Source organism: Thermobia domestica, chromosome 5 (assembly GCF_964235325.1).
Source record: "Thermobia domestica chromosome 5, izTheDome1.hap1.1, whole genome shotgun sequence".
Classification (NCBI taxonomy): domain Eukaryota; kingdom Metazoa; phylum Arthropoda; class Insecta; order Zygentoma; family Lepismatidae; genus Thermobia; species Thermobia domestica.
In genome coordinates this window covers 65,643,032-65,669,121 of record NC_137458.1, presented here as the reverse complement: position 1 = coordinate 65,669,121, position 26,090 = coordinate 65,643,032, and the positions used below count along the sequence as shown (strand labels likewise).

Genomic DNA, 26,090 nt, shown 5'->3' with positions numbered 1-26,090 from the left:
CATGTAATTTTACGACAAAATGACGCGCGTCTATTTACTTTATTTCATGGTTCTCCCATATTTACTTTCAAATGATCGGCGACAGTTGCCATCTAAATTCAAACAATTATACGCACTTATCTCAAGAGTTTTCACTTCATTATGTAAAGACAGGGGTTACTCTTGACCCCTGGAGCTCACTTTAAGAAAAGATCGTCAGGAAAAAATAATATATAGTAATAACAGCATGCATATGACTGGTAATAGTTCGTGTTTGTCTCTTCGCGATACTCCGCGACGAATGGAAGGAGCTTGGACCAAAATGAAGTCCTTGCTGCTACGTGGTGGTAACCTCAACATCCCGACTCTAGACATTTCTTTCGACTCGACGAAACCCTTGCACCAGTGGCATACTAGCGGCTGTAGCGACGATCGGTATTTACCGGCAAGTGGGCCACTAGGTGTTCGCGACGTTTACGACACGGGGTACTTTATAGCTTAGGGCCTCATCAAACCTAAATCCGGCCTTCAGCTCCTTCTAGGCTAAGCGGTTAGCGTAAGCGCCTTTGGCGTGGGAGACCCGGGTTCAATTTCCAGCGGGAGCACATGTGGTTTCTATTCCACGCCAATCAGTAGGTCCAGTGTCATATAGTCTCATTGCTGAAAGAAACGTTAAACTCAAAATCAACTCAACTCAACTCAAGTAAATACGGTCCTGAACTGAATAAAGTGATATTGGTGAGTGCGGATTTTTGTGATGCCAAAAAGTATCTCGTTTGTTGCCAATATTAACTAAGAATTTTTATTTTGCTACAAAGTGTTATCTATTTATGTGTGCCTTGTATATGTAATGAAGTACACAGTTAACCAATAGATTTTATCCAATGTCATTCGTGTTTTCTTAACGGTGACACTCAAATTCCTTTCAATGGCACAGATACTCTTATGAACATACGAGAGTCGTCCAGAAAGTAAAGAACGTTTACATGTTATAACATGCGACCAGTTTTTCAAACTCATTTGCCGACAAAGATTTGAGCCAGGCTGTGACAGCTTGCTTGAGTTCCGCACCATTTGCGAACTGTTTCCCACCCAAAAATTCCTTACCTTTCGGGAATAAGTGAAACGTCGGTTTTCCTGAATTCTTTTTTCGACTTTTTCTTTCAGTTCTTCCGTAACAAATGATGGTCTCCCACTCCGATCTTCATCAATCATGCTGGTTCTTCCTTGATTACACGTAATGCACCATATCCTCCCTGATGACTCGTTCATTGCATTGTCACCATAAACATTCTTTATTTGTCTATAAATTTCAATAGGCTTAACTTTCTGCGCCGTCAGAAAACGATTGACGCTCCTTACTTCACGTTTGGCGGGATTTGGATTGGCGCCGCCATTTTCAATCACTGCAAAAACAAGTAGCGTGACCGCACAGCATTGAAACTCGGCTCACACTGAAATTAAGGAAGGAGTTAACTGTCACGCACGCGATCGCAATGGTGGGGGTTACATGCGTAGGATCGAAACTGCGTAGCATCGAAACTGCGTACGATCGAAACTGCGTACGACCGAAACTGCGTACGATCGAAACTGCGTACGATCGAAACTAAAACCGGCGTAGGATCGAAAACAGATAAGGTCTTATGATCGAACAATAAAAAAACAATTATTTTATAATCACAGAATATTAAGTAATAGTATTTTTTTGAAGTTATATAGGGAAAAATCGGAGTAGGATCAAAACTGTATACGACCGAAACTACGTAGCGTCGAAACTGCGTAGAATCGAAACTGCGTACGGTCGAAACTGCGTAGCGTCGAAACTGCGTACGATCGAAACTGCGTAGGATCGAAACTGCGTACGATCGAAACTGCGTACGGTCGAAACTGCGTACGATCGAAAGTGCATAGATACGAAACTGAGAAATAAAATAGTGACAAATATAATTAAATAATCATACAGGGGTGTACCCAGGAAGTTTTTCTTGGGGGACTATGACTTATTCAGGAGGACCAAAAAAGCTAAGTCTTGTCTCAGTAGGGAGAAAGGAGAATCCTCCCCCCAAAAGCCACTACTTCTGATCAAGTTGGCAAATTCCTTGTTCAGAAGATTGCCGTTAAGTTCAATTGACTTAGCTTAACATTTTCTTAGTTACCTAGTTGCTGTGAATTGTCACTTCTTTTATAGACTTTGCAGGTGGCACAATCGAAGGTTCATGTAATTAGTTCAAGTTTTTGCTAGTTTGGGCTTCGTCCCAAATTTACTAACTTCCAGGGTTGTTTTGTTTAAAACAAAATATTTAAAACAAATGATTAAAACTTTTTTTTAACAATTGATTTTGTTTAAAACAAATTTTGTTTATGTTTTAAACATTTTGTTTTAAACACGTTTATTTTGAAGACTTGTCTTAAACATATGTTTATTTGCATTTTATTTTATGTTCGTAAAAAAAAGAAATCTTCCAGAGCAAGAGAACTGTCCAAAAGTGCTCCCCAATCAGAAGACTATTTTCTTCCCATGTGAATGGTTTGATTTCTCGTGGCTACAGCAGGTCAATGTGGTGATCTACAATTTATTTTGTCTCTTTTCCCCCTTATTTTTAACGTATATTGTATTGTTTAAATGCTTCTCAGTTAACTTGCGAGAAAGTGTCGTAGTCGAAGGTTGGACTACTTATAGAACTGATATTAAAAAATAAATAAAATAATTATCACGGAAACAAACTGTTGTGTTGTATTCATTGCGACGTTGAGGTTCTGAAATTAAAATATCGCAAGCATTCGTTTGTACAGTACATGTTAGTTCTGTCTCCGTACAACATGGAATCGTTTAACATGGATTATGCGTGAAGAAAAGAAGGACATGATTTGATACAAATTTATTAGAGTAACTCAAACTCAATCAGGTAAGTAAACGATCAAACGAGTTTGTCACAAAACGTGTAAGAAAGAAATGGGTGGTTTAGTTCCAAGAACGAAAATCATTATAAAAAATGCAATGCTTGGTAAAAATGGAAACCTAAACAAATGGTAAAAATGTTGATCCGAAAATTGCTTCTGATGAATCTAACGTCAGTGGTGTGGCTGAGATGCAACTGGAAACTTCAGGTAACAACTAATTTTGTATCAACAATATCTTTTTCATTATATTATGAAAATTTTATTTCGTACCTCTTCCCCACCACAGTTCTAAATTTTCTTTGAAACTTTACAACTTGGCATAGCTTGTATGAAGAGACCAGGTGAGAAACGCAAGGTATGGCAGTCGATCACGTAACTAACCAAGTGTGATACTTATTATAACGTTAGTGCTGAACGTCAAGGTCTGGGACAATTTGATCTCAATTTGTTTGTTTGTATGTATGTACCACGCTACAGGGTGCAATATTCAGTCTTTTAACATTAATTTTTGAGGATAGAGACACGAGGCGTCGGAATTTGCTGTATATATTTTGACTGCGATCCCACGTAAAATTTCAAAATTAGTGGGTCAGATCCCACTTTAAACAAAAAGCCCTGTCTAATATAGCCTTGCTACTGATGCAAGATGTAATCAATCAAACTAAACAAACTAATTTTATATGTTTCGAACAAACTTGGGTTGCAGGATAAATTTGGCTTCAACTCAACATTTAGAGCACAAGGGACCCAAGTTCATTTTCAGAAAGGTTCACTTTTGCTCAGCAAACGTAATATCTTCGTAGCATAGGGTATGAAATAAATGAAACAAAAACCACGGGAAAGCGTGTGGACTAGAGTTTCATAGGACAACCGCTAGACAAGGGCGTTGACGGAATGGGGAGGAGAGCTAATTTTCCCTTCCCCCTCCTTGCTCATACATTTAAGATATTAACATTATACTTGTATTGTGTATGTTGCAGCGTTGGAATGATTAACAAGTCAAGCTCCGAATGTCATAGTCAATGATGCATAATTACGTTACATAAATGCAGAATGTGTCCAAAAGAATACATCGACGTAAAATGTCATATTTTCACAACCACGAATCCGAGATGAAAGAAAGAAAAACTACCTGAAAAAAAGGAATCTAGAATTTTGTATGATTGCCGCTAGATAGGGGCGTTCGTTTAGAAATCATCCGTCTTCTACCCTGAATTTCAGATTTTTGGGGCAGTAATGCAGATTTAGAAACATTTTGCTTAGCAAAGTCCAACATTTAAAAATTGAAGTCCTTGCACCGAATAAATACGGATTTTGATCATTGGCCGTAAGGAGCTATAGGCCTATATTGCTTTCTTGTATAATTTTTTTACCCAAGGATTTCAAAGGTGGCTCTACTTTCGAGTTTCGGGCCTGCTTAAAATTCAGGAAATTGGACCTAAGCAACTTCCCAGTTTTAATCATCTGTATGTTCTTCGTATTTATTCGGTGTAATTACCTCAGGCTTATTCTGTTGGACTTTGCTTATCAAAAGATTTCTAAAACTGTCTTACCGTCCCCAAAATCTGAAATGCAGGGTGCGGATGAGGGTGGTTGCCCTCCTGTTCCACTGACGCCCTTACTAGCGGCTGTCATATGAAACTATCCCACGCCTGTTCGCATGGTTTTAGTTACATTTGTTTTGGATTCTTGACTGCGAAGTATTATTTTTTGAAATAGAATTCATTTGCTGAGGAAAACTGAAGTTTATTGAAAATGGATTTGGATCTATTGTACTCTGAACGCCCCAAATATTACCTTTCGTCAATAAATTTTTGACTCAAAAAACAACCAATTACATAGACTTGCAGAAAATATAAAGTTAGCACAATATGAAGTGTGCTTCAAACATTACTTTTCGAAAACGTAGCCCTATTATTATAAAATAATTTTATTAGCACCAGTGTTATGAAGTAGTAATCAAATTTTGCAACAAAAATCTCACCCGCCTCCACGAAACGCTAGCTTAGCCCCTAAAGGCATAACTACAAAACTTTTAGAAGCGGTAACTCGAAATGATTTTCTTTATGGTTAAAATAACCGCACAACAGCATTTCTGGTAAAATTCTAGCCCTCATGTAACATGACACCATTTGCATTTGAAATTTCGAATACTAAGCACAGATGTTCGCCATGATGCTTGATAGCACCATCTGATGTGTCAGACCACTTCCAAGATTCATCATTCTCACAAGAATGGTGAGGACTTTTGTTTTGCCATGTATATTGATAGATTGTGTGAAACCTCTATAGTTGGTAAATTTTAAAATCTACCTTAAAAGCTTACTATATCCAAGAAAATACTTACTGTATGAGAGTCACTGGCAAGAGGGTGTAATAAAAGGGGTCGTTACATGAAATAAGTTGAAAATTACTAATCTATACGGAAATGTTCTGTACCCAACACTGTGTAGTCTTAAAGAGAATAAAATAAATGAAAAGATCGGTTGAAAGAGCAAAAAGTCTTAATAAATACGTGATTACACGATTTTGAAATATGTTTAAAATAATATTTTAAACTGTTCAAAATGTTTAAAACATGTACTTTTACTTTTTTGTGTGTTTTTTAAAACATCTTTAAAACATTTTAAACACTTTTTTCATGTTTTAAACACGCGTTTTGTTCTTTTTTTTTAAAAAAAAAACTGTATTTTTTCCAACCCTGCTAACTTTTGACCAAGTTGGAAAATTAGAATGCGTTGCTGCCAATATTTACTTAAAAGACTTCCGTTTCTTTCAATTGACATTTGGATTAGCATTTTCTTACTTACCCAGTTGCTGTGATTTTCAATTTCTTTATGAACTTGGCAATTGGCAAAATTGAATGTTTATATAATCAGTTTAGTTTTAAGTAGGTGGGAATTTGTCGCCAGATACAAAATTTCTCATCCTACGGCCTCGCGCCTCATAAACCTACTAACATACCAAAATTCCTAGTTTTTATTCCGATTTCAATTACGGTACCTAAAATATGAGATTTTGTACATCCAAAAAGTCTATTTAAATTACACAGTTTTTTGTGTCTTTAAAGCTGCTAAAAATGGAAAATATTCACTTTTGGAAATTTTCTATATAGTCCCAGGAGGCTAAAAACTTTGCCAAATTTAATCCTTGTAGTTCTACTGGAAGTGCCTATACTGTAAAAAATCGTTGTATTATTTCAACGACATGCCTATGTGTTAGCACGATTGTGTTAAAATATAACACAAACAAGTGGTTAGAACAACTCACTCTCCGTTTGGAGTTGTGTGTCAAATGCCGCTAGTTGAAATGACAAACAGCCTGTGTGTTAACACAAGTGTAGAATCTTCGGTGTTGTTTTCTGCGTGATTGCCATATATGTTGGGTATCTAATTATAAAGGCTTATGAACTGAAGCTACAGGCAAACACAGTAGAAAGAAATACTTAAACAAATCCAAGTATACGCAAAATTTCAAAATACAAACCGCGCGATGTGTTTTCAATTGTTTTACAAAATGTTTCTGAAGAAACCCTAACAGCACAAGATGTGCTAGGCATGTACCATTTTGGTGTTCTAAATTCATCTCCCACATTTGATGCATTTATTGCTTCTTTTTCAAAGCGGTTGTGTACTAGAAGCAACAAACGCATCAACTTTATTAGATGGCAACTGGCGCCGATCATTTGAAAGTGAATATGGAAGAACTACAAAATAAAGTAAATAGATAGTCGTCATTTTGTAATAAAATTAGGTCTACATGGCGAGCAGATTTTATCCCGAACGGTTATCGTCGAATATACGCGGGTTAAAGGAGCACTCTGATTAGCCAAATTCAAAAGACCTTAAGAATTTATCCCTCTACAAGCGACGGTTTACGTGTTATAGGCTGCCAAAAACATGAAAAAAGGAATTTTAAAGGTCCATAGCTCCAAAACTATGGGACCTACCGCAGTCGGGTCAAGACTTAACTTAGGAACTAGTATGTGCCCTATCCAAAAATGCGTATGTCAGAATCCTGAGGTGCTTCCACAACAATTTTTATAGAGGGAGTTTAACTACGGGCCTATGATATAAAGTATTCTCCAACTACCTCCATAAAAATTGTTGTGGACATCTTAGGTGAATTGAATTTTGGACATCTTAGGTGAACTTTGGACATCTTAGGTGAATTGAATTCTGTATGGAAATGGAAAACATTTAAGTTTTATTTAAATCTTGGAAAAGAAACATTCTCTGTGTGCAAGAGGTTAATCTATACACATGACGATACATCACTCCAAATGTTTTAAACATATTAACTGGCAGAGTATATAGTTATCCTGGGGGCAAGAAAACAAAGGGATTTTTACTGAAATTAAAAATCGTAGTATGGTGGTACGTACCATACGCATGAACTTACTTTGGAGGAGGGGTCCAAATTCAATGCGAAGATAAAGTATTTTCAGATTTGTCAATTTTCGAAGTTTATGTTTATAATTCCGTACCTATACGTCCGAGCGCAAGTGAACTACGTCAGTCAAACATCGGTCCTTACTGAACAAACTTGGGCACAGATCGTTGCAATTGCGTAATTAGGAGGCGCACCATAAATTCGTATTTAGGTTCTAAACATCGTGTGTGTGGGTTTTATAGGGGTTCTCCCGTTTCCTTCCACTTTTTTCATTCCACCATTTCATTCATTTCTCATCATCAGCGTCTACTTTAGCCTAACCGGCATAACCGTAGGACGTGAAACTAAAAGATTTCATTTCATTTCATTTTCGTATTAAGGTTCTAATCCTTGATTTTTCTCACTTTTATATTTACCATAATCTATTAATTTTTAATTACTAGCTTCGTTTATTCAATATCGACATGATACTTTCAGGATATATTAGTGGTGGGCTAAGGTTTATTTGAAGATAGTTGCATCTGTCTCTTAGCAGTATTTCCAGCCATAGAACTATTTATTTCCAGACTTTTTTTGGTAAAAATTTCCTTTTTTCCCTTCTAAAATTTGCCTCTTATTTCCTTCTCTTCTATTGGCTACATTGGAACGAACATACCAGATTCTGGAAGCCTCATCCTTGACTTACACAACGCACTATAAAAAGTTTCACTTGGATAATTGGGGACACTACAATTCCGGTCTTACAGTATACCATATTACATAATTTTAAGGATAATAGTGACTTTCTAGGAAAAATGATATACTTTTTAAAATTACATGCTTAATTTGAGAGATATCATCATGATACTAGCTGAATATATTATTGGTGGGCCAAAGATTACTTTAAAATTGTTTGCTTCTGAGTGGTAGCAATGTTGCCAGCTACAGAAAATGTTAATTGTAATTGTTTGTAAAAAATTTGGGAAGTTTATCCTTTCCCCCCTATTATTTCAGTGTCCTTGGCTATATTCAAACCAACGTACAACTGTCTGGAATCATTCTTGGCCTACAAAACGCACCATAGAGGAGCACGATTGAATAATTAGGGAAGACGGTGAACCACCATGTATGCTGATTTTTGCTTCTGACGCGTAAGAAGTGCCAAAATTTGGTGTGTATTATGAGAGAGTTTTTTTCTTTCTCTCTTTGTATGGCAGCCAGCGACTACAGGTTTTTACTGTACCTTGTCAACATACCAGAAAATTCTTTTTAGGTGACTTGAACCCCTGTGGCTTCGGTGTTCCCAGCTAGAAAAAATCATGAAATTCGGCTAGGGATTTTTTTTTTAAATTTCACTCCTACATTTTTTCAATAATCCCTCCCGTTAGCAACACTGCAATCTAACTTACACCAAAAAATAGCCATGTCCCTCTTCTAAAATACAAGACGTAAACGATATCAATCGGGATAACAGTGTTTGGGCAATAAATCATTAACTGAAAGTCTACCAAAAACCCCAAAATCGATTTTGTCCCGAAAGGGTTAATGAGATATGCGCGCCAAAGATTTCGGGCTCTAATTTAACGTGAGCCCCCCCCCCCAAGTTTCTGGGCTGGTCCAGAGAATGAATGGCCTACATAGTACTGTCTACGGGCTGGATAGGCTACCAAATTTCAGCTTTCGTTCTCCCATAGTTAATGTGATATAGGCGCCGAAAATTTGGGGGCTAACTTCACCAGAGCCTCCCAACTTTCTGGGCTAGTCGAGATAAAGATCGATGGGCTAACAAATTTCATCTTTTGGGCCAATATCGTTAATAAGGTGTGAAAATCAAAGTTTTGGGGCGTTAACTTAACGTGAGCTCTTAACTTTTTGGGCAAGTTGAGATAATGAGTGTACCAGGTACTAAACTTCATGGGCCTTCCAACCCATTATTATTTAGCATTTGGGGCACTCAAGGAACACAGATACAGGGTCTCCAAATGTGAAAATGAAAATGCAATCTTTAAGTTTTATGTCCGACTGTCATCCTGGGTAGACTAAAAGAGACGCAGATGATGAGAATAAATGGAATGGTGAAATGAAAGAGTTGTGGGAAAGGGAAACTCCAAGAAAACCCTCACACACGGTGTTTGTTCACCACAAACCCCACTTTGCGCAAGTTGGTATAGAACCAGGGCCCCGCAGCATGTGTGAACCCTCTGCCACTAAGCCACTGCGGCCCGGAAGTCCTCAAGACGAGACACATAGGCGTATACCTAACGTGTAATTTGTTCGTAGCGGGAATTTCTGTTATGGTATAGTTAATTACATACAATGAAAAACCGAAAATGTGATGTGGACAATCGCGAACAAGCAATAAACAATCTGCGTGATTTGTTTTAGATTTCGGAAAATAGGTTCTGCCAGATTTACGCTTATCGACTGTAATCGTTTATTTATTTATTTATTTATTTATTTGGGAGGGAAGCAAAGTATAATACATTTCAGTCATTACACATGCAAAGAGATGTTTTATGGTAATTGTTTTTTGCTGAAATATAACTTCGGTATCTTTTATACGTGTTTAGGAGCTGAGATTATTATCTAATAATTATAAGGAAGATACAAGTTTTTTTTTTTTTTTTTTTTTTTTTTTTTTTACGAAGATACAAGTTTTTCACCTTCGTACAACAATTCATGTTTAATAGGCGTATAGAAGGGGCTCATGCCCAAAACATTGGGACTCCATTTCTGGGGCCCCATGTTGGGGGCCCGGTTCCTGACCACCACTGTGCTGAGGGGAATCGGATCTTTCCAACGTCACCATCTGTATGCAACAACTCCATGCTGAAACGAGAAATAGAGTGGACTCAAGCCCAACATTTCGGAACCACATTTTCTGGAGCTTCGAGGCCAGGGCCCAATTTCTGACATTACCGCTTTCGTTAATCGACCCCGACCTTTCAAACGCTAACACTATAGTACAACACCATGTTAAATAGGCAAATAAAAGAGACCTGAACCCAAACTTTTGGGATCTCATTTCTGGAGTCTCAGGTCCCGGAGCTTTCCAACACCACAATATGTATCCAATAACTCCATGCTTAAAAGAAAAATATAATGAAGCCAAGCTCAAAATTTCGGGACACCATTTTTGGACCTTTGAGACAAGGGCCCAATTTCTGACGTTAACACTGTGCTCAGACGACCCGAACATTTAAAAACTTCACCACCCACCCACATACAATTCCATGTTTAATAGTCGTATAGAAAGAACCCGCGCCCAAAACTTCGGGACCCCATTTTTCTGGAGCCTCATGGCTGGGGCCCGGTTTCTGATATCACCACTGTGCTCGGGAGACCCGGACTTTTCCAATGCCACCATCTGCATCCACTAACTCCATGTCTAACACGGCTTCCCCATTGTAGGAGGATTTTGACGAATTTTCTGCAGGTTCTTTACAACTATTTACAACGTTTCAAACTATTCATAAGAAATGAAATTTCAATACATTAGAAACTATGTTCTTTTAAAATGTTCAAAATGGATGACAGCATTGATTTCCAGTAATAGTTGTAAACTTTCGTAATTTTATTCTCTATTTGAATAGTAGTTTAATTTCGAATCTTTTACGGTTAAAAATATTTTTGTGAAATGTAACGGAATACATTGAAATGCTCCTACCCCCACGGGTACGTGTTCCAATTATAAATCGATTTGAGGTTCAGTGTACAAATGAGAAACTCCCAAAGCGAAGTACAATATTGTAACGTTGTTGACATACATATGAATAACTGGTGATTAGGTCGTTAAGCTGTACATAAAATCATATAAATTTTCATTCATATTACGGAGACAAGTACACACAGAACAGCATATGAATCTATCTGACTTTTGTTTCTCTAACTTTCTGATAGCCTTTAGAAATAATATCTTTACAATCGAAATATTCGTTAAACATTATTATTATTCTTATCCTTCAATATTCATTATACATCATATTCTTCATTACTTTAAATTCTTCATATTACATAACTATTTTACATTATATTCCGTCGAAGCTGTTTCAAAGTTAGTATTACACTTCTGACATAGTCATCATTACAAATCATAATTGATTCTCAATCCATACGCCTGTAACTTGTCCATCCTACCTGCAGTGTGGATCCTACGCAGTTTCGATCCTACGCAGTTTCGACCGTACGCAGTTTCGACCGTACGCAGTTTCGATCCTACGCAGTTTCGACGCTACGCAGTTTCGACCGTACGCAGTTTCGATCCTACGCAGTTTAGGTCGTGTGGAGTCCATGAATATAACCCTAATTTATAGCTGCACAGGTTAAACAAATTAAAGAGAGAGAGAAAAAAATATATTTTTTGAGCGCATGATTAAAACTTAAATTATTTCAGGGCAACTGCGTAGGATCGAAACTGCGTACGGTCGAAACTGCGTAGCGTCGAAACTGCGTAGCGTCGAAACTGCGTACGATCGAAACTGCGTAGGATCGAAACAGGTTTTGAGCTGAATTTTTCGATCGTACGCAGTTTCGATGCTACGCAGTTTCGATCCTACGCCGCATTCCCAATGGTGGAGGGTCGGCGCCGCGCTGCACAATTGTTCTTTACTTTCTGGATGGCCCTCGTAGTACATAAAAAGTACATAGTTAACCAGATGGTACCCAGTGTTATTCGCGTTCTGTTAACAGTGGCACTCATATTTCTTATAATGACACAGATACTGTTTCCATATAAAGCAATGTGATAAAAATAAACATGGCATAGTTATTCAACACTCTTAATTTCTTTCTTCCGATTTTTTTTTAGGTCACTAGTTATTAGGTATAGACTTTCTCATTTCGCTGCTATGTCGCTTATCACTTGTTGGTAAACATTAGTAACAAGATTTATGGTAATGATTAATATTCCACGTTTGTACGACTCATTCAGAATGTTTAGAGAAATTGGTTTAAAACAAGACTGAAATGCATCTCTTGGTTTCGGGCATCACAACCAAATAATCTATAGTCCAAGGTACTTCCAACTTGGTTCTCCGATTCGCGCTGTGAGGAGAGATTTCCTTTAACCTCTAAATGAATAGAAAACCAACTTTTATCTGAAGTCATGCGGTTGTAATGTAAGTGATTAAGTCCGTGATTAAATAAGCTATTTCAAGATTTTAAAAGCACTTGAATTCGGTCGTTTAAACCAATTTGAATCATTTACGAGATGTCACTGCGAGTGATATCTCAACCGTTAAAAGCTCTTTCAAATTAATCGCATACTCTTTCCTTTCCTATTCACTGTGTATTCCTAACATTACCCTACTATTAGAAGGACTATACCCTACCCTGGATACATGCTCTCACTTCTCGTTACTCAAGTACATCTCAGTGAATATTTTTCCTCAAGTGTTTTATATTTAGATGATAGTCTAGGATCTCACTATGGTTCCATACGAACGTTTGAGTATAGAGATTGTTTTCTTCAGAAATGTTTAGTAGGTGGGTTAGTAATTATTGTTTACTTGGATGAACACTCAACACCCAGTACATTTTCCGAGTTTGACGTCACGAAAGACATCGGCTGCTAAATTACAAAAAAATGTTCATTTCTCGACTAATAACTGACTTTATTAACATGGAATTCCGTTTATTTTTTTTTTTTTTTTTAGGAATGCGTAGTAAGGACTTTTACTAAGGTGAACATCCGACATATTTATCTGCGATGGCGTCATTCAAGATGGCGCCTGTTGTATTTTAACAATATTTATATTTCTGGTAATATTTGATTGAAATTAACACGGAATCTTGTTCTTTTCATTAACGTTAAACAAATGTTCTTGTCATCATCATCATCATCATCATCATAAATATTCTGCTATTATTGGCAGGTCAGTTGTCGCAACTCAGGTCATTCAAGATGGAGGTTGCTTATTACAGAAATCTATAATATTTGACTGGTCAACATGGAACTTTGTTTCTTTTCTTTTCTTTATGGTCTCACGTCAATGGTATTTCTGTTTATTTACTGAATTATAAACGGAAACGTGAATCGTAAGACAAAAATGCTCCAAAAATTCCAGAAAAGAAGATGCTTCTTCGATTATTCCTCATAAAATTATGTCTTGCTTAGATATTAAGTGTTGTGGACACACCTCAAGGTGTGAAGAAAGAAATTAGGAGCGTTCAATATAGTATGTGAACACATTTACAGTAAAACAAACTAAAAGCGATATTATGATATTATTTTGAAACTTACATAATGTTTCAAGGACCTACAGAATCAAACAAGCTTATACTATGTTATTTTCTGCAACATTTCAAACTAATGAAATGAAATGAAATCTTTGAGTTTTACGTCCCACGGTTATGCCGGTTAGGCTAAAGGAGACGGTGATTATGAGAGATGAGTGAAATGGTGGAATGAAGAAAGTGGGAGGAAACGGGAGAACCCCGAGAAAATCCACGAGCACGGTGTTTGTCCACCACAAAGTTCACTTGGCGGAGGCTGGGATCGAACCCGGGACCCCAAGCACCAGAGGTGAACGCTCTACCACTGAGCCACCGCGCCCCTCTCATTTCAAACTAAGGAAGTAGTCGATGTTTTAACAAATTGTAACCCTATTACAGAAATTGTAACCCTATTTTGTTGACTCAGTGGTAGAGTGCTTATCTCTGGTGTGTGGAGTCCCAAGTTCGATCCTCGGCCAAGTAAGTTTGTGCTTGATTACATTGTCTTCGAGGGTTTTCTCGAGGTACTCGCGTTCCTCCCACACTCTCATTCCACCAATTCTTCCATAATTATAATCTTGCCTAAATCGCCGTCTCTCTTAGCTTAGAAATCCGAAACAAGTTTTGATTTAAAAAAAAAAAACCGTACTGGTATCAGGAAAAGAGCTATTGAATGTTTCAAGCACCAATTTCTATTTTCCTAAAAACCGAAAAACCGGTTTTCGTGACGAGCCCTAATTTCATCATTACGAATTTTTACACACAATTACGAATTTTTCATTGCATTATCAATGCAATTGTTTTAAGAATAGCTAAATGAAAGCAGTGAATACCATGTACATTGCAATATCCAATAGAAGTACAAAAAGACACGGAGAGACACGAAAAACCCATACAATCTCTCCACATTCTCCGCCTCCAAAATGAGCTATAAAAGAGCACGTCGAGGGACGAAGACATTAGTTACACCTGATTATTCTTACCTTACTCTTCGTGCTGCTCTGGGCAAGAGACACTCTCTAATCTTACTTTGCGCTGCTCGGGCAAGAGACACTCCCTAACCTTAAATTTGCGCTGTTCTGGACAGGAGGTTCGTATCCTTTTTGCACGGTGCATTGAGCAACGTGGGTATGGTGGCTCAAAGTCGCTGGTGTGAACTTGTCCAGCGGTCTGTGAAGAACGTGAGATAAAACTCATTACCTACCTCCATGCTGATAAGGGCAGAAGATTTCTTTAGTCTGCACGCTGGACTGGGAAGGAAACACTAACTCACCTCCGCGTTGTACTGGGCAAGAAGTTCCTTTTGTCTTTCGCTGCACTGAGCAGGAAACCCAACCCATCTTCATGCTGCTACGAGCAAGACGTTCCTAACCGTCAACCCCCATAGACTCCTGAGCTGCTACGGGCAGGAGATGCAAACTCATAGAAGAAACAACTATCACTTAGAAAAAAACTAACTATTTGTAGTATAGTGTACAAAAAACTTGTATTAAATTTTTGTAATAAAAAGGTGTAGAAAAATAAATAACTCGTGTACCGTTTCTCATACATACATTACAATGTGTAGTGGAAATATATACACTACAATTCGTAACACGATATGAAGTACAATTGAAGAACGGGTGAATGGTGGCTCATAGTCGCTGGTGTGAACCTGTCGAGCGGTCTGTGGAGAACGAGAGATAAACCCCATTAAAGGTTTCGAGATCTTCTGAAGACCATGAGTATTTTCCAGCTATCCTCGAAATGTCTATATACGTGTCCTTGTCGTATTAGATTAAGCAGAAAAAGTTAATAACATTAATTACAAGACTTTGAAGACAAATGTCCCTCTTGGGGAGAATTAAACATAAATAAAACAATTCCAGATGAACCGAACTCATTCAGAAGCTGCTGGCTTACAAAGTTGTAGGACACAGACTCTGTTGCCGAGACGAGTCTGCCCCTGACTAAGCTCAGTCACCAAACATAGTGATCAGTATCACTCAGACGAATGGGCTACATGCCCGTCAAACTCGGTTAAGGCCCAGTCAATATAGTTGCTGAGAAAGAAAGTACTACATACCAGGTGACTCGAGTGGACCCAAGCCTATCTGTGGCTAAACCTGGCCACCAAATACAGCGATCTTTATTCCTTATACCATTGACTACTTTCGCACTAAGTTTGGTTTAGAGCCGTCCAGTACTTGCTGAGAACTAAATTCTCTCATTTGATTTGATTTGATTTTCAGTTTATAGATTTTTTTCAGCAGCGAGATTACATGCGACGTGGACCCACAGATTAACGTGGGATCCGAACCACATTACATGAGCTCCCGCTGGGAAACGAACCTGGGTCTCCCACACCAAAGGCGTGTACGCTAACCGCTTAGCCACGAGAGAGCTCATGTATAGGTATGCAAACACACATGTACCTGGAGTGAAATTATAAGTTTACGTATACATATGCCGGGAGTTAGTAAATCACCCCCGGTGTGAAGAACCCATGATTTGATCCCAGGTAATGTGAATTTGTGGTGGAAAACGTATTTCTACCGTTTCCTCTTACATTATTATTCCGTTAATTATTTTCATAACTGAGTTCAACCAAACAATGTAGTCAACATCGTGAAGAAAATAAATTGGCAACATTATGCTACTATTAATTCAATACACCATGTGAAAGAACAATCTCAGAAGAAAAGAAAGTTATAACTTTATTCCTTACATGCAATTCATTAATTCGTTTGGAAGAATAACTGGGGTAAGTAACTACAATTCATGCAATTCATAGGGCAATCCTGCTTCGATTCATGATAATATCATGTAACTCGGATTCCGTACGAAGTTTCGATGCGTAAAGCAACTTAACAAGCTATGAGGCATAAACTGAAAAGTACAAACATACATTTGAAAGTTACTAAACTGAGTTCATAATCTAATATTTCTGCTATATCATTTATTTAAAAATTTAACAATCTATAGAGTATAAACTCAAAAGTCCAAACAGGCATTTGAAAGTTTAGTACATAACGTAATATTTGTGCTATATCATTTGTTTAAAAAGAGTCCTAAGTAGTCATGTATTTCCACTCTCAACGAATAACAAATTATTTTACAAACTTTTCTTGTATTTCTTCTAGGTCCATACCTCACGATATTTGTCAGCTAATAGCATGAGTTTTGCCTTTATATGATCACTTAAATTATTCCATTGATTAGTTAAGTAAAATTTACTGAATGATCTTATCATAAATCCTTGGCAACAATTTTGTAAGTTGACGAGATCATACTGAGCTGCTACGTTGTACAAAATGTCCACATTCTCCAGTGAAACAAATCTCTTCAAAACATTTCCACATTCTTTCAGAAGAGCAGTTTCACAGTGGTAATGAGCCACTGCAACCAGTTCCATAAGACTTTCAGCATTCATTTGTGCATTAAATTCCCCGGTGTACAAGAAACGCAAAAACTCTCTATATACTTCATAACTATACTGTTCAATGTCTATCTCTCCTTTCTCGGATTCTTTCCAATACCCGTGAAACATAGTTATAAAATATTCACTTTGATTCATCAGAACACGTTTGTGTGCAAAAATACAACGTCCACCTATTTTAATAGTAACATCACTGCTGGACTGGTCATCCAAAATTTCTTTATCATTGTAAGTGGTGTTATTTGCTTCGATGGGCTTCCACGTAACGGGAAAAACGGCATCAATTAAGAAAGCATCATTTAAACTTTTACGAACAGTTTTGTGAGGTCTATGGAAGTTAATCATATTTTTGCATTGTCCCCATACGAACACTTCACCTTTTCTGTTTATAGCAGCAGACATATTTAAGTGAGGTATAGCTGCTATTTCTACTACAGAACCAAGTATTTTTCTACAAAGTTTCTTTGCTTCAGTAACATAAAATCTATGACCAAGTCCGAGTTGTCCATATTTATTGCTTCCCCACGAGAACACATATCCATCAATTGATAACGCCAGGCAATGTTGAGAACCACACACAATACTTGTAATAAAAGTATTACCCAGACCACGCACTTTAATCACATTGATCTGCCGTTGCACAACAAAAAGCTGAGGTGCTCCAGAGCCTAATTTACCCCACATGTATACTTCACCAAATTCAGTCAAAACTATGGCTGAAGTTTCTCCACATGCCACATGGACTACTTTATATGGTAGACCTAAGCAATAACGACAATACCAACCGTAATGTCTTCCGCGGAAGCAAGTCATATAAGTATGATTTATTGATGATATATGTCTATCATCAAAAGGATTTTCCATGTAGTACACTTCTCCCTCATCCGTCAATGCTAGTGCGTGATTTTCTCCAGAAGCTACTTCAACAATCTTAATGGAAGAGTTGTCAGTATGGAAAGTAAGCTCAAAACGCCACTTAGACAAATTCTCTGTGTACCTCCAGTGAGGAACTTTATTTAGAACAAAACAATATAAGCCTCCTTTCTCCGTTACAGCAACAATATGGTCTGAAAATGCAAACGATTTCACAGCTTTCTTGTTTAACAACTCAATCTGCTGAAGTGTTTTGATTTTGCCTGATCGATAATCTTTAACTGATACTCGCTTTGGTTCAATAACGTAAACTTCATCATCTTTCGTGACAATAATTAGTAAATAGTCACACCTACCTACTATGTACACCTTCTTTATATTTGTTAAATAACTTTCTTCTAAATCAACGAAGATGTCATATCTTTTCAGTTTCTCGGTAATAGTTTCCATATTGTCAGAAAGGTAGGTACAAAATTGTTTTCTTCTTTTTCACAACCTCAAATAGGATTTTATACATAAAAGGTGCAGATCTGGGTCCCAATCACCAATGTAAAATTGATGAAGACGAACCTCCTTCATGTCACTCATGCGTGCTGTGGCGATGACACCAGTCTTGACAAAGTAGATGCAGAAATACCTGGAAAATCGACATTTTACCGAAGGGAATTATAAAATAGAGGATCTGCCTATACAACAAAATCGTGAAGTCATACGTCACAGTTTCGCCATCCCTAATCTGCCCACTCCGCCCAAGGAGATCGCAAGGTTTTGAGCCAACATTCATGGAGGAAACGAGAGTAGCCAATCAACGACAGTACATATGCAGATACGCGGTTATTTTTTGGCTTCATTGAGTTAAATGGATGAAGATACATAGGACAGATAATCTATTTTATAACATCCTTGATTTTACTCAAACTTTTGTCGAATGTTCTACTTAGAGACTGGTTCAAATTAAAGAGCTGCCTGTCAATATTTGCTAAATGTTTGCATAAAATCTAGTAATACACAAATAAAGAATATTAAAGACATTTATGTAGGCACCAAACTAAAATAGTAAGAATTAAATAGTTAAACTAATGAAAATGCTCTTAACATGTTATAGGAAGATTAAATATTGACTTACGTGATCGCAACGATTGATTGATTGCAAACAATTTGCGACAAAGGCCTTAAATAATTTTTAACGAAATTCGCGTAATAACGTCAGTCATAAGAGTTTGCAATTTTGAAGCAAAATTTGCCAGCATATTGGAGATCTTGAATCCGAATTTTAGAATAAAATTGCCATCTGGTTTGTGATAAATGTTTACAGAAAGCAATAAAAAAAAAGCTAACACTGATGCATTATCCAATGAAGAACTCCATATGAGAACACGATGTTCCAGAGATCGTGTAAATTTAGAATATGAGGGCCACTTCATTAAGAATTTTACGTCACATTTCTTGCTTTAAATAATACTTCAATACATTCTAGAATGTTAGTTTCTTGCCGTATGTCCAAATAACTGTCTACAGATTGATAATATGCAGACAAATTGATATTCCATAAAAAAAAAGCTACTATCATTACGGAAAACACTTTTCGACATATGATAGTCGATTTCAAAAGGAAGACTTTTGCCTAAACCAGTTCAGGTCAGGGTTAAGCTGACGAGTAAGTGTCCGTAGGGAGTAGGCGCGTCAGCGATGGTGCGTATGCATGTAAGATTTTTCTAACAAAATACAGTCACTATTGATACTATAACTTACAATATTTAGTCTTCTATTCCCGTGCTAATTTTCAGAGATTCCAGAAAAGTTCATGTAAAATTTCCTTTCTCGAATTTAAAGTCATGCCTACCATATTCATTACACATATTGTAAATGAACTTCCTTAATTATAAAAACTACTACATAACAAAGGAAGCTCTTTGAAGAGAAAGGTATATAGTCAAGCTCTTTCAGTTGCTTTGCAGGCGCAACATTATTAGGTCGGTGCGAATGAAATGCCATTTTATCTATTGTGAAGTGTGGCAAGAAATTTACCTCGACAACTCAAAAGAGGAACGGACTATACTCACGCATCTACGTCACAAACTCTGCACACATTCAGTAAACATGCCGGAGATACAACAATCAGAGATCAGTGCGTTATTGAACAGAGTCGAATGAAAGTGCACTTTAGAGAACGCACAATTGCAAGTTGCCTTTTTTCCGAATTCAAACTCTCTACGGACGCACCCCAAAGCTACCGTTCAGACCCCCTAGTGTGCTCCTGTCCTGACTCAGTTAGATAACATTCGTGCCTTATAGTGCCCACCTAGTACAAGTTGGTTTGCGTTTTAACTTAATTGGTGGTTTATCCACTGCAGTTTTTATGTCATATGTACACATGCTAGTTACACTTAGTTCTCAAGTCACTCTGCATCCATTAATGCAACTTTTCTTGTAAGAAACACTTTCTAAGGCAAAAGTGCATTTCCTGATCAGAGAAGTTCATTGTTTATACATATATGAATACAGGATTCTTCTGCCCACCTCCACCCCAAAAATTGCATTATACTGTAGTAGGGTGTTGTTTATAGTGATGGTTGGAAACAAGAACGCAAGAAATCATTATTTTCGTTATTTCTGAATAGTTTGAAGCACTTAGCTGTCGAAAGGTACTAATTTTCTGAAGTAATACAATACAGATGAACATGTATCTAGGAAAGAGCAAAAAAAAAAAAAAAAAAGTATGAAATGACAAATATTTGTGAATAACAGTTAAGAATGAATGACGGAAATGAGAGATTAATACTTCTAGGTAAAGTACGTATATTAAAATACGCAACAAATAAATAGCAGTACAACGTTGAAAACAGATTGATATGTGTCTAATCCGGGGCCGCCATCTGTGGATGATTAGCCATATATTAATCCACTAATTGTGTAAATCTTTTCTAAAACAGAAGATTACTTGTGAACAGAGAAGAAATTTACACTTATTATGCGATGGTCCCCAGGTTGTTCAAGTGCCTGGAAATTAGTTTGCACTTAAGAAGTCAATGTTTGGTAAGCTTAAAACGTAGCAAATTACTGACAGTATGAAATTTCAACTGTTATGACGTAATAAATTAAACTATTATTGGAATAGTTTCCGTGTATGTACGCAAGAATCTTTTACTTCCTGCTAAATGCTTAAAAATCTATTTTTCTTCCCCATTTGTTACTCTAGTTAGGTAGTTAGTAAGATTAGCTATGGCTGAGGCTCACATTTGCGAACATTAATTCCTATTACACCGTGTGCGTGGCTTTCCTCAGGGTTCTCTCGTTTCCTCCCACTTTCTTCATTCCACCATTTCATTCATTTCTCATAATCACCGTCTCCTTTAGCCTAGCCGGTATAATCGTAGGACGTAAAACTCAAAGATTTCAAAAATTAATTCCTCTTTTTATTTAAGCAATTGCATTGGTCTATTCTATGAAATGACGTAAAATTTATGGATAGTGCAGCTATGCTCCTTACTTTTCTTTTGTTTTAGTAAATATTGAAATTTTCGACAATCAACAAGATGCAAAAGCAGATACTGAGATAAATCTGGAATCTGTACACACTAATCTCAAGACTTTACCCTAATATGGTAAAAGTGTATTATATACAACTAATTCTTTATTAACTAAATTAAATAAAATGTATATTACCTCAGAAATCATACACCAACATATATCGAAACCTTCTTACATATTAAAATTTTTATGATACATTTGCACAGAATCACAAACCTTCATTTGCGATGTGATTAATATCGGTACGTTAATTCACTCAAAATAAAATCGCAAACATGTTGCAAACGTAGAAAAAATTCTTCTTCCCACTGCCATCGCAAAAGTTGCGAAGATACGATATTTAATCGGTCCTACGTTCCGTGAGGCGCACAATTATACATGTAAATAGCTTAATGGAAGGTGTGGAACATCTAATATTACAACTTAATTTATTTTCAATGCAAAGTGACTTTAAATAGCACTTGTTCCACCTTTTAGTCTACTGTAAAGTTCGCAAGTCTTCCCATTCAATTCCTGGGGTATTTTATATCACATTGTATCAAATAGCCATTACCCTAATCTTATATGCTATTTTTCTACCTTCGTTCACTTAGGACATTCGCAAATGCCTCGTGCGATCGTAATATTATCATCACAGGTGTTCTGCCATTATTAGTAAGTCGCTTGCCGTAGTTGAGAAACTTCCATTACATTGGTCTTCAGCTAACCTCTTTGTCTGCAAACACAATTTTTCTATTTTGATAGCGTTCATCAACTGTAGCCTCCTTCGCCCCGTCCATCTCGTTCTTGCCATCATACCTTCTACAATATCACTAGTGATACAGTACCAGTGCAGATTTATTGTACGGATCTATACATAAATTCATTGCACGAATCTTTTCTTTTCTTCTTCTTCTTTTTTTGTTTTTTAGTAAATCGAACCTCTGTGTTTTGAATAAATATTTTACGGGCGTGGACTTGCATTGCTCTATGCAGATACACTTTAGGAGGCTTCAGTGTACGTGCACGATAAGAATGGACGTTTCCACTGATTTTTTATATTGCTCTGTAAAAACGTCAGAGCTAGCTGATTACGGAGAACTCTTCCTTTCGCTCATGTGACGATTCTAACTAGTCGAATTCCGGTCTGCTACTCGTGCGCTTAAAACAACGACCACCATGTTTGTACGTCACATGTCGGTACAGGGGAAAGGTCTGCGCCGCTCACTAGGGAAACGCTTAGCGAAAGATACGATGCATGTTTTTTTTTTTTTTTTTTTTCAAATATGTACGACGTTGCTAATAACACAAAGAATATGAAAAGTAATAGAATCTAAGGTTTATTTCCAAAGGGATATGTTTATTTATTTATTTATTACCAATTATTTAAATATACTTGAATATCTTAGGGCAAAGTTGAAGTGTACTAATTTGCTATATTACTGGCATTGTTTGCAGCCTGAGCTAAGAAACTAATTAATATTCTCATGTTTCGGTCACCAGCCGAGCTTACGAAGCGAATTTTATTCATTCTTAAGAAACAAATCAACAATATAAAAGCATAGTTATTAGATAGTAGGGTGCTAATTTCTTATATGCAAGTTCATCGTGGATTCGATAGTCATGCGCTTAGAGGTTAAGCCCAAGGAAATTAATACATGAAGAAACGTTTCACCATGTAAAAATAACCTATGTTCACTATTGAGTTCAACACAAGGACGCATAAACTTACGATGATAATTATGTTCATGAACATTCTGATAATTTACCAGTGCTATTGTCGAACTACTTTACAAAGTAGCAATATTATTTCATAATAATATTTTCATCCTTACTGTCCTTTTCTTTAGCCCATGGAACATACCGGTAAATTGTTTATATTAGTCCATGTGAACATCTACGAATTGACTGAAATGTTTTGAGCACATGAGTTAACATTTAAACCAACAAATAAACAGATGCGGTCTCACAGTAATGATAACAAACTAGTGAAACCTGTCTATGTTGGCCACCATCGGTTCCATCGAAAAGTGGCCAACTTAGACAGGTGGCCAACTTACAGAAAATAAGTGTGATTTGTGTATTTTTAGAATAGGATTTCTAGTATTACTTAATTGTAAAATTTTAATAAGCAGTGGCACGACAGCTACTTATAAATGTATATAGAGTAATCGTAAAAATATTAGTACTAGAAAATATTAAGTTACTATAGTATGCGAGAGCGCCGATTTCTCTGTAAATTTGGAGGGGCCCATTCAGATGCAGAAGGTATATATATATGAAGATTTTAAGACAAATTGCACTCAAATTATACCAAATAATGTATACTCATAAATAAAATAGGGGCCACATGAGCTTTGGGGGCCCGGGCCCCCTCGGTCCCCCCAGGATCGGCGCTCTTGATAGTATGTTTATTATATATGCATACCTTTCTCTTCCTGAAAACTAGTCTGGTACATTAGATTATTCGGATTGAAAACACAATAACACAAAAATCCATGAAATAGAAGTGTATGTACGCAGTTTATTGAAATTGATATTACAGCACACTGAGTTATTCAGATCGAAAACATGAAAAGCTAAGTTATAAATAGAGAAATTCATATGCAATTTATATGACTTCTTTTCAGTTGTTACTGATTGGTGGTTCATTCTAGACATATTTGGTTTATTCTTTTTGTCAGATATGCACATTCTAATATTGTAGTTAATTACCTCTTGTTAATGACATAGAAGTGTTTCCTTCGGAGCAAAAGATGTTTTGAGAAAATCTTGAGGGAATTCATATCTCAAAACCTCCGCTACCTTTTGACATGCAGTCAGGTGCCAATAAAGGACCATTGAGCTTTAACCTTGAGAATTTTCCGGAATTACTAAAGCTTCTCACTGTTGAAAGGAGCCGATATAGCTAATGGTTTTACCAAAACAGACAGGGTAAACAAATACGTACAACCACTTCCTGAATTCCTGTACGTGCTTTTTCTTATTCACATCTTCCTTCAACACCCCTTTATCAGGGTAGTGTTCTGGGCATTGACCTCCAAGAACAAATAGTGGAAATCCATACCTCTTTATCTCCAGTCACAAATACAGAACATCTGCCTCATATGGGAATTCGGTGGGCAAGATACGCAGGTAAATTTATCATTATCATCATAGGGTAAACATTGCTTCAGTGTGGCCAACTTCCAAGATAGACAGGTGGCCAACTTATAGAGTAGTAAGTAACAAATGTCTTATGGGAAAATGCAGGTTTAAGACGAACAGGTTCAAGACGATAAGCAGGTGGCCAACTTAGAGAGGTGGCCAAGTTGACAGGTTTCACTGTAGTTACAGTGGCTTATTACTGAATAAAATAAAATGAAGTTTTTACTTTTACGTTCCATGAATATGTCCTGTAGGTAAAGGGGGACGGATAATTAATGAGAGTGAATGATTATAAAAGAATCGGTGGAATGGTCATGTGGGATGAAACGTCTGAATCGCGAGAAAACCCACGGACAGCATGTTGTCCACCATAAATTCATATGGCTTGAATTAGAAGCAGGTACCCCTGACACTAGAGGTGAGCGCTCTACTATTGATCCTTTGTGTATTTTGATAATGAATGTTTGTGATATGTCTGGCGAGTAATGAACACAATAATCTGTTCCAATGAGTCAAATAATATATGAGAAATCAATCTACTGGACGAAACTGGATCAACAAAGACTGAACTCTTCAAACGTTTGCTTTTCTGACCTTACTTTTTCTTGTGGACCTCAGAACACAAAACACAACACTTTCACGATATAATGTTTTGCAAATATACCACCATATACCAACTATTAATCATCTGAGCTGAGGGCAGGCTTGTAGCCACCCCAAAAATGTAGGGGCCGGTAGATGTTAGGGGGGCTAATCCAACCATATTATACCGGTAGCTTATTTGCAAATCTACCTTGAAAATTTTAGGAGGCCAGTAAAAATTTAGGGGAGCTGCCTTCCGTGGATACGAGTCTGGCTGAAGGGGAGAAAGAATATAAATAAACTTATGTTTGTATACTTAGAACACTATTTCATGTGAGGCTATTGAAAAGAAAAAGTTGAAGTTTCAAAGTAACAACACAAGTAATACATAATGAACTTCTATCGATATTCCTCTTGTTCAGGATCGAAAAATCCTGGATGCCAGGTACTCAAGATGATTGAAAATAGGAGTCTGGCTCCTACATAAGTTAAATCAAAAATAAAATTATGAAGACTCATGAATGAAATTGTATTATAATTAGCGATGTGAGGTGGAAAATTTTATGTGTATTTTCCGCGGAAAATTTTCCTCTGTATTTTTCCGGAAAATTTTCCGTTCTAAAAAAATATCAGTAATCAAGTAATTCCTCACCAATCATAAAATTGGTTGAATTCATGCACAAAAATGTAAAAATGTGAAAGATCGTTTAAAGAACCTGAAAATTTTCATGGTTCAGACAATTTTTAGTACTATGTAGGAACAAGTTAAACCATTTTTCATGAATCGAAATATTTTCTGTCTTATATAGAAAAATTGAAAAATTTCTCATGAGTTGGAAAATTTTCATCATTTTGAAGCAAAAAGTAAAACAAGTTTTATGCATCGGAAAGTTTTATTGCTCTGTAGAAACAAGTGAAAGGAATTTTCATGAATCGGAAAATTTTCATCACGATGTAGAAACAAGTGGAAAAAACTTTTCATAATCCGGACAATTTTGGATATTATGTATAGTGATTGTAGGTAGAAAATTTTTCACTATATTTAACTGCACATTCAGCTACAAAATTGAATTTCTGTAGAGGAAAGTTAGTCAAC

At 36.7% G+C, this 26,090-nt stretch overlaps 1 protein-coding gene across 1 annotated transcript; it reads right to left on the bottom strand.

Moving 5' to 3' along the window:
• Positions 1 to 16,195: 16,195 nt before the first annotated feature.
• LOC145684655 (RCC1 and BTB domain-containing protein 1-like) lies at positions 16,196 to 18,211 on the bottom strand. Its single transcript, XM_081757046.1, has one exon. The coding sequence runs from the start codon at positions 18,203 to 18,205 to the stop codon at positions 16,583 to 16,585; it is 1,623 nt and encodes a 540-aa protein (XP_081613172.1). The 5' UTR covers positions 18,206 to 18,211; the 3' UTR covers positions 16,196 to 16,582.
• Between the last annotated feature and the right edge of the window lie 7,879 nt (positions 18,212 to 26,090).

What these genes read in the sequence shown, in the direction of transcription:
- LOC145684655 (XM_081757046.1), bottom strand. Translation starts at nt 18,205, where the DNA reads ATGGAAACTATTACCGAGAAACTGAAAAGATATGACATCTTCGTTGAT.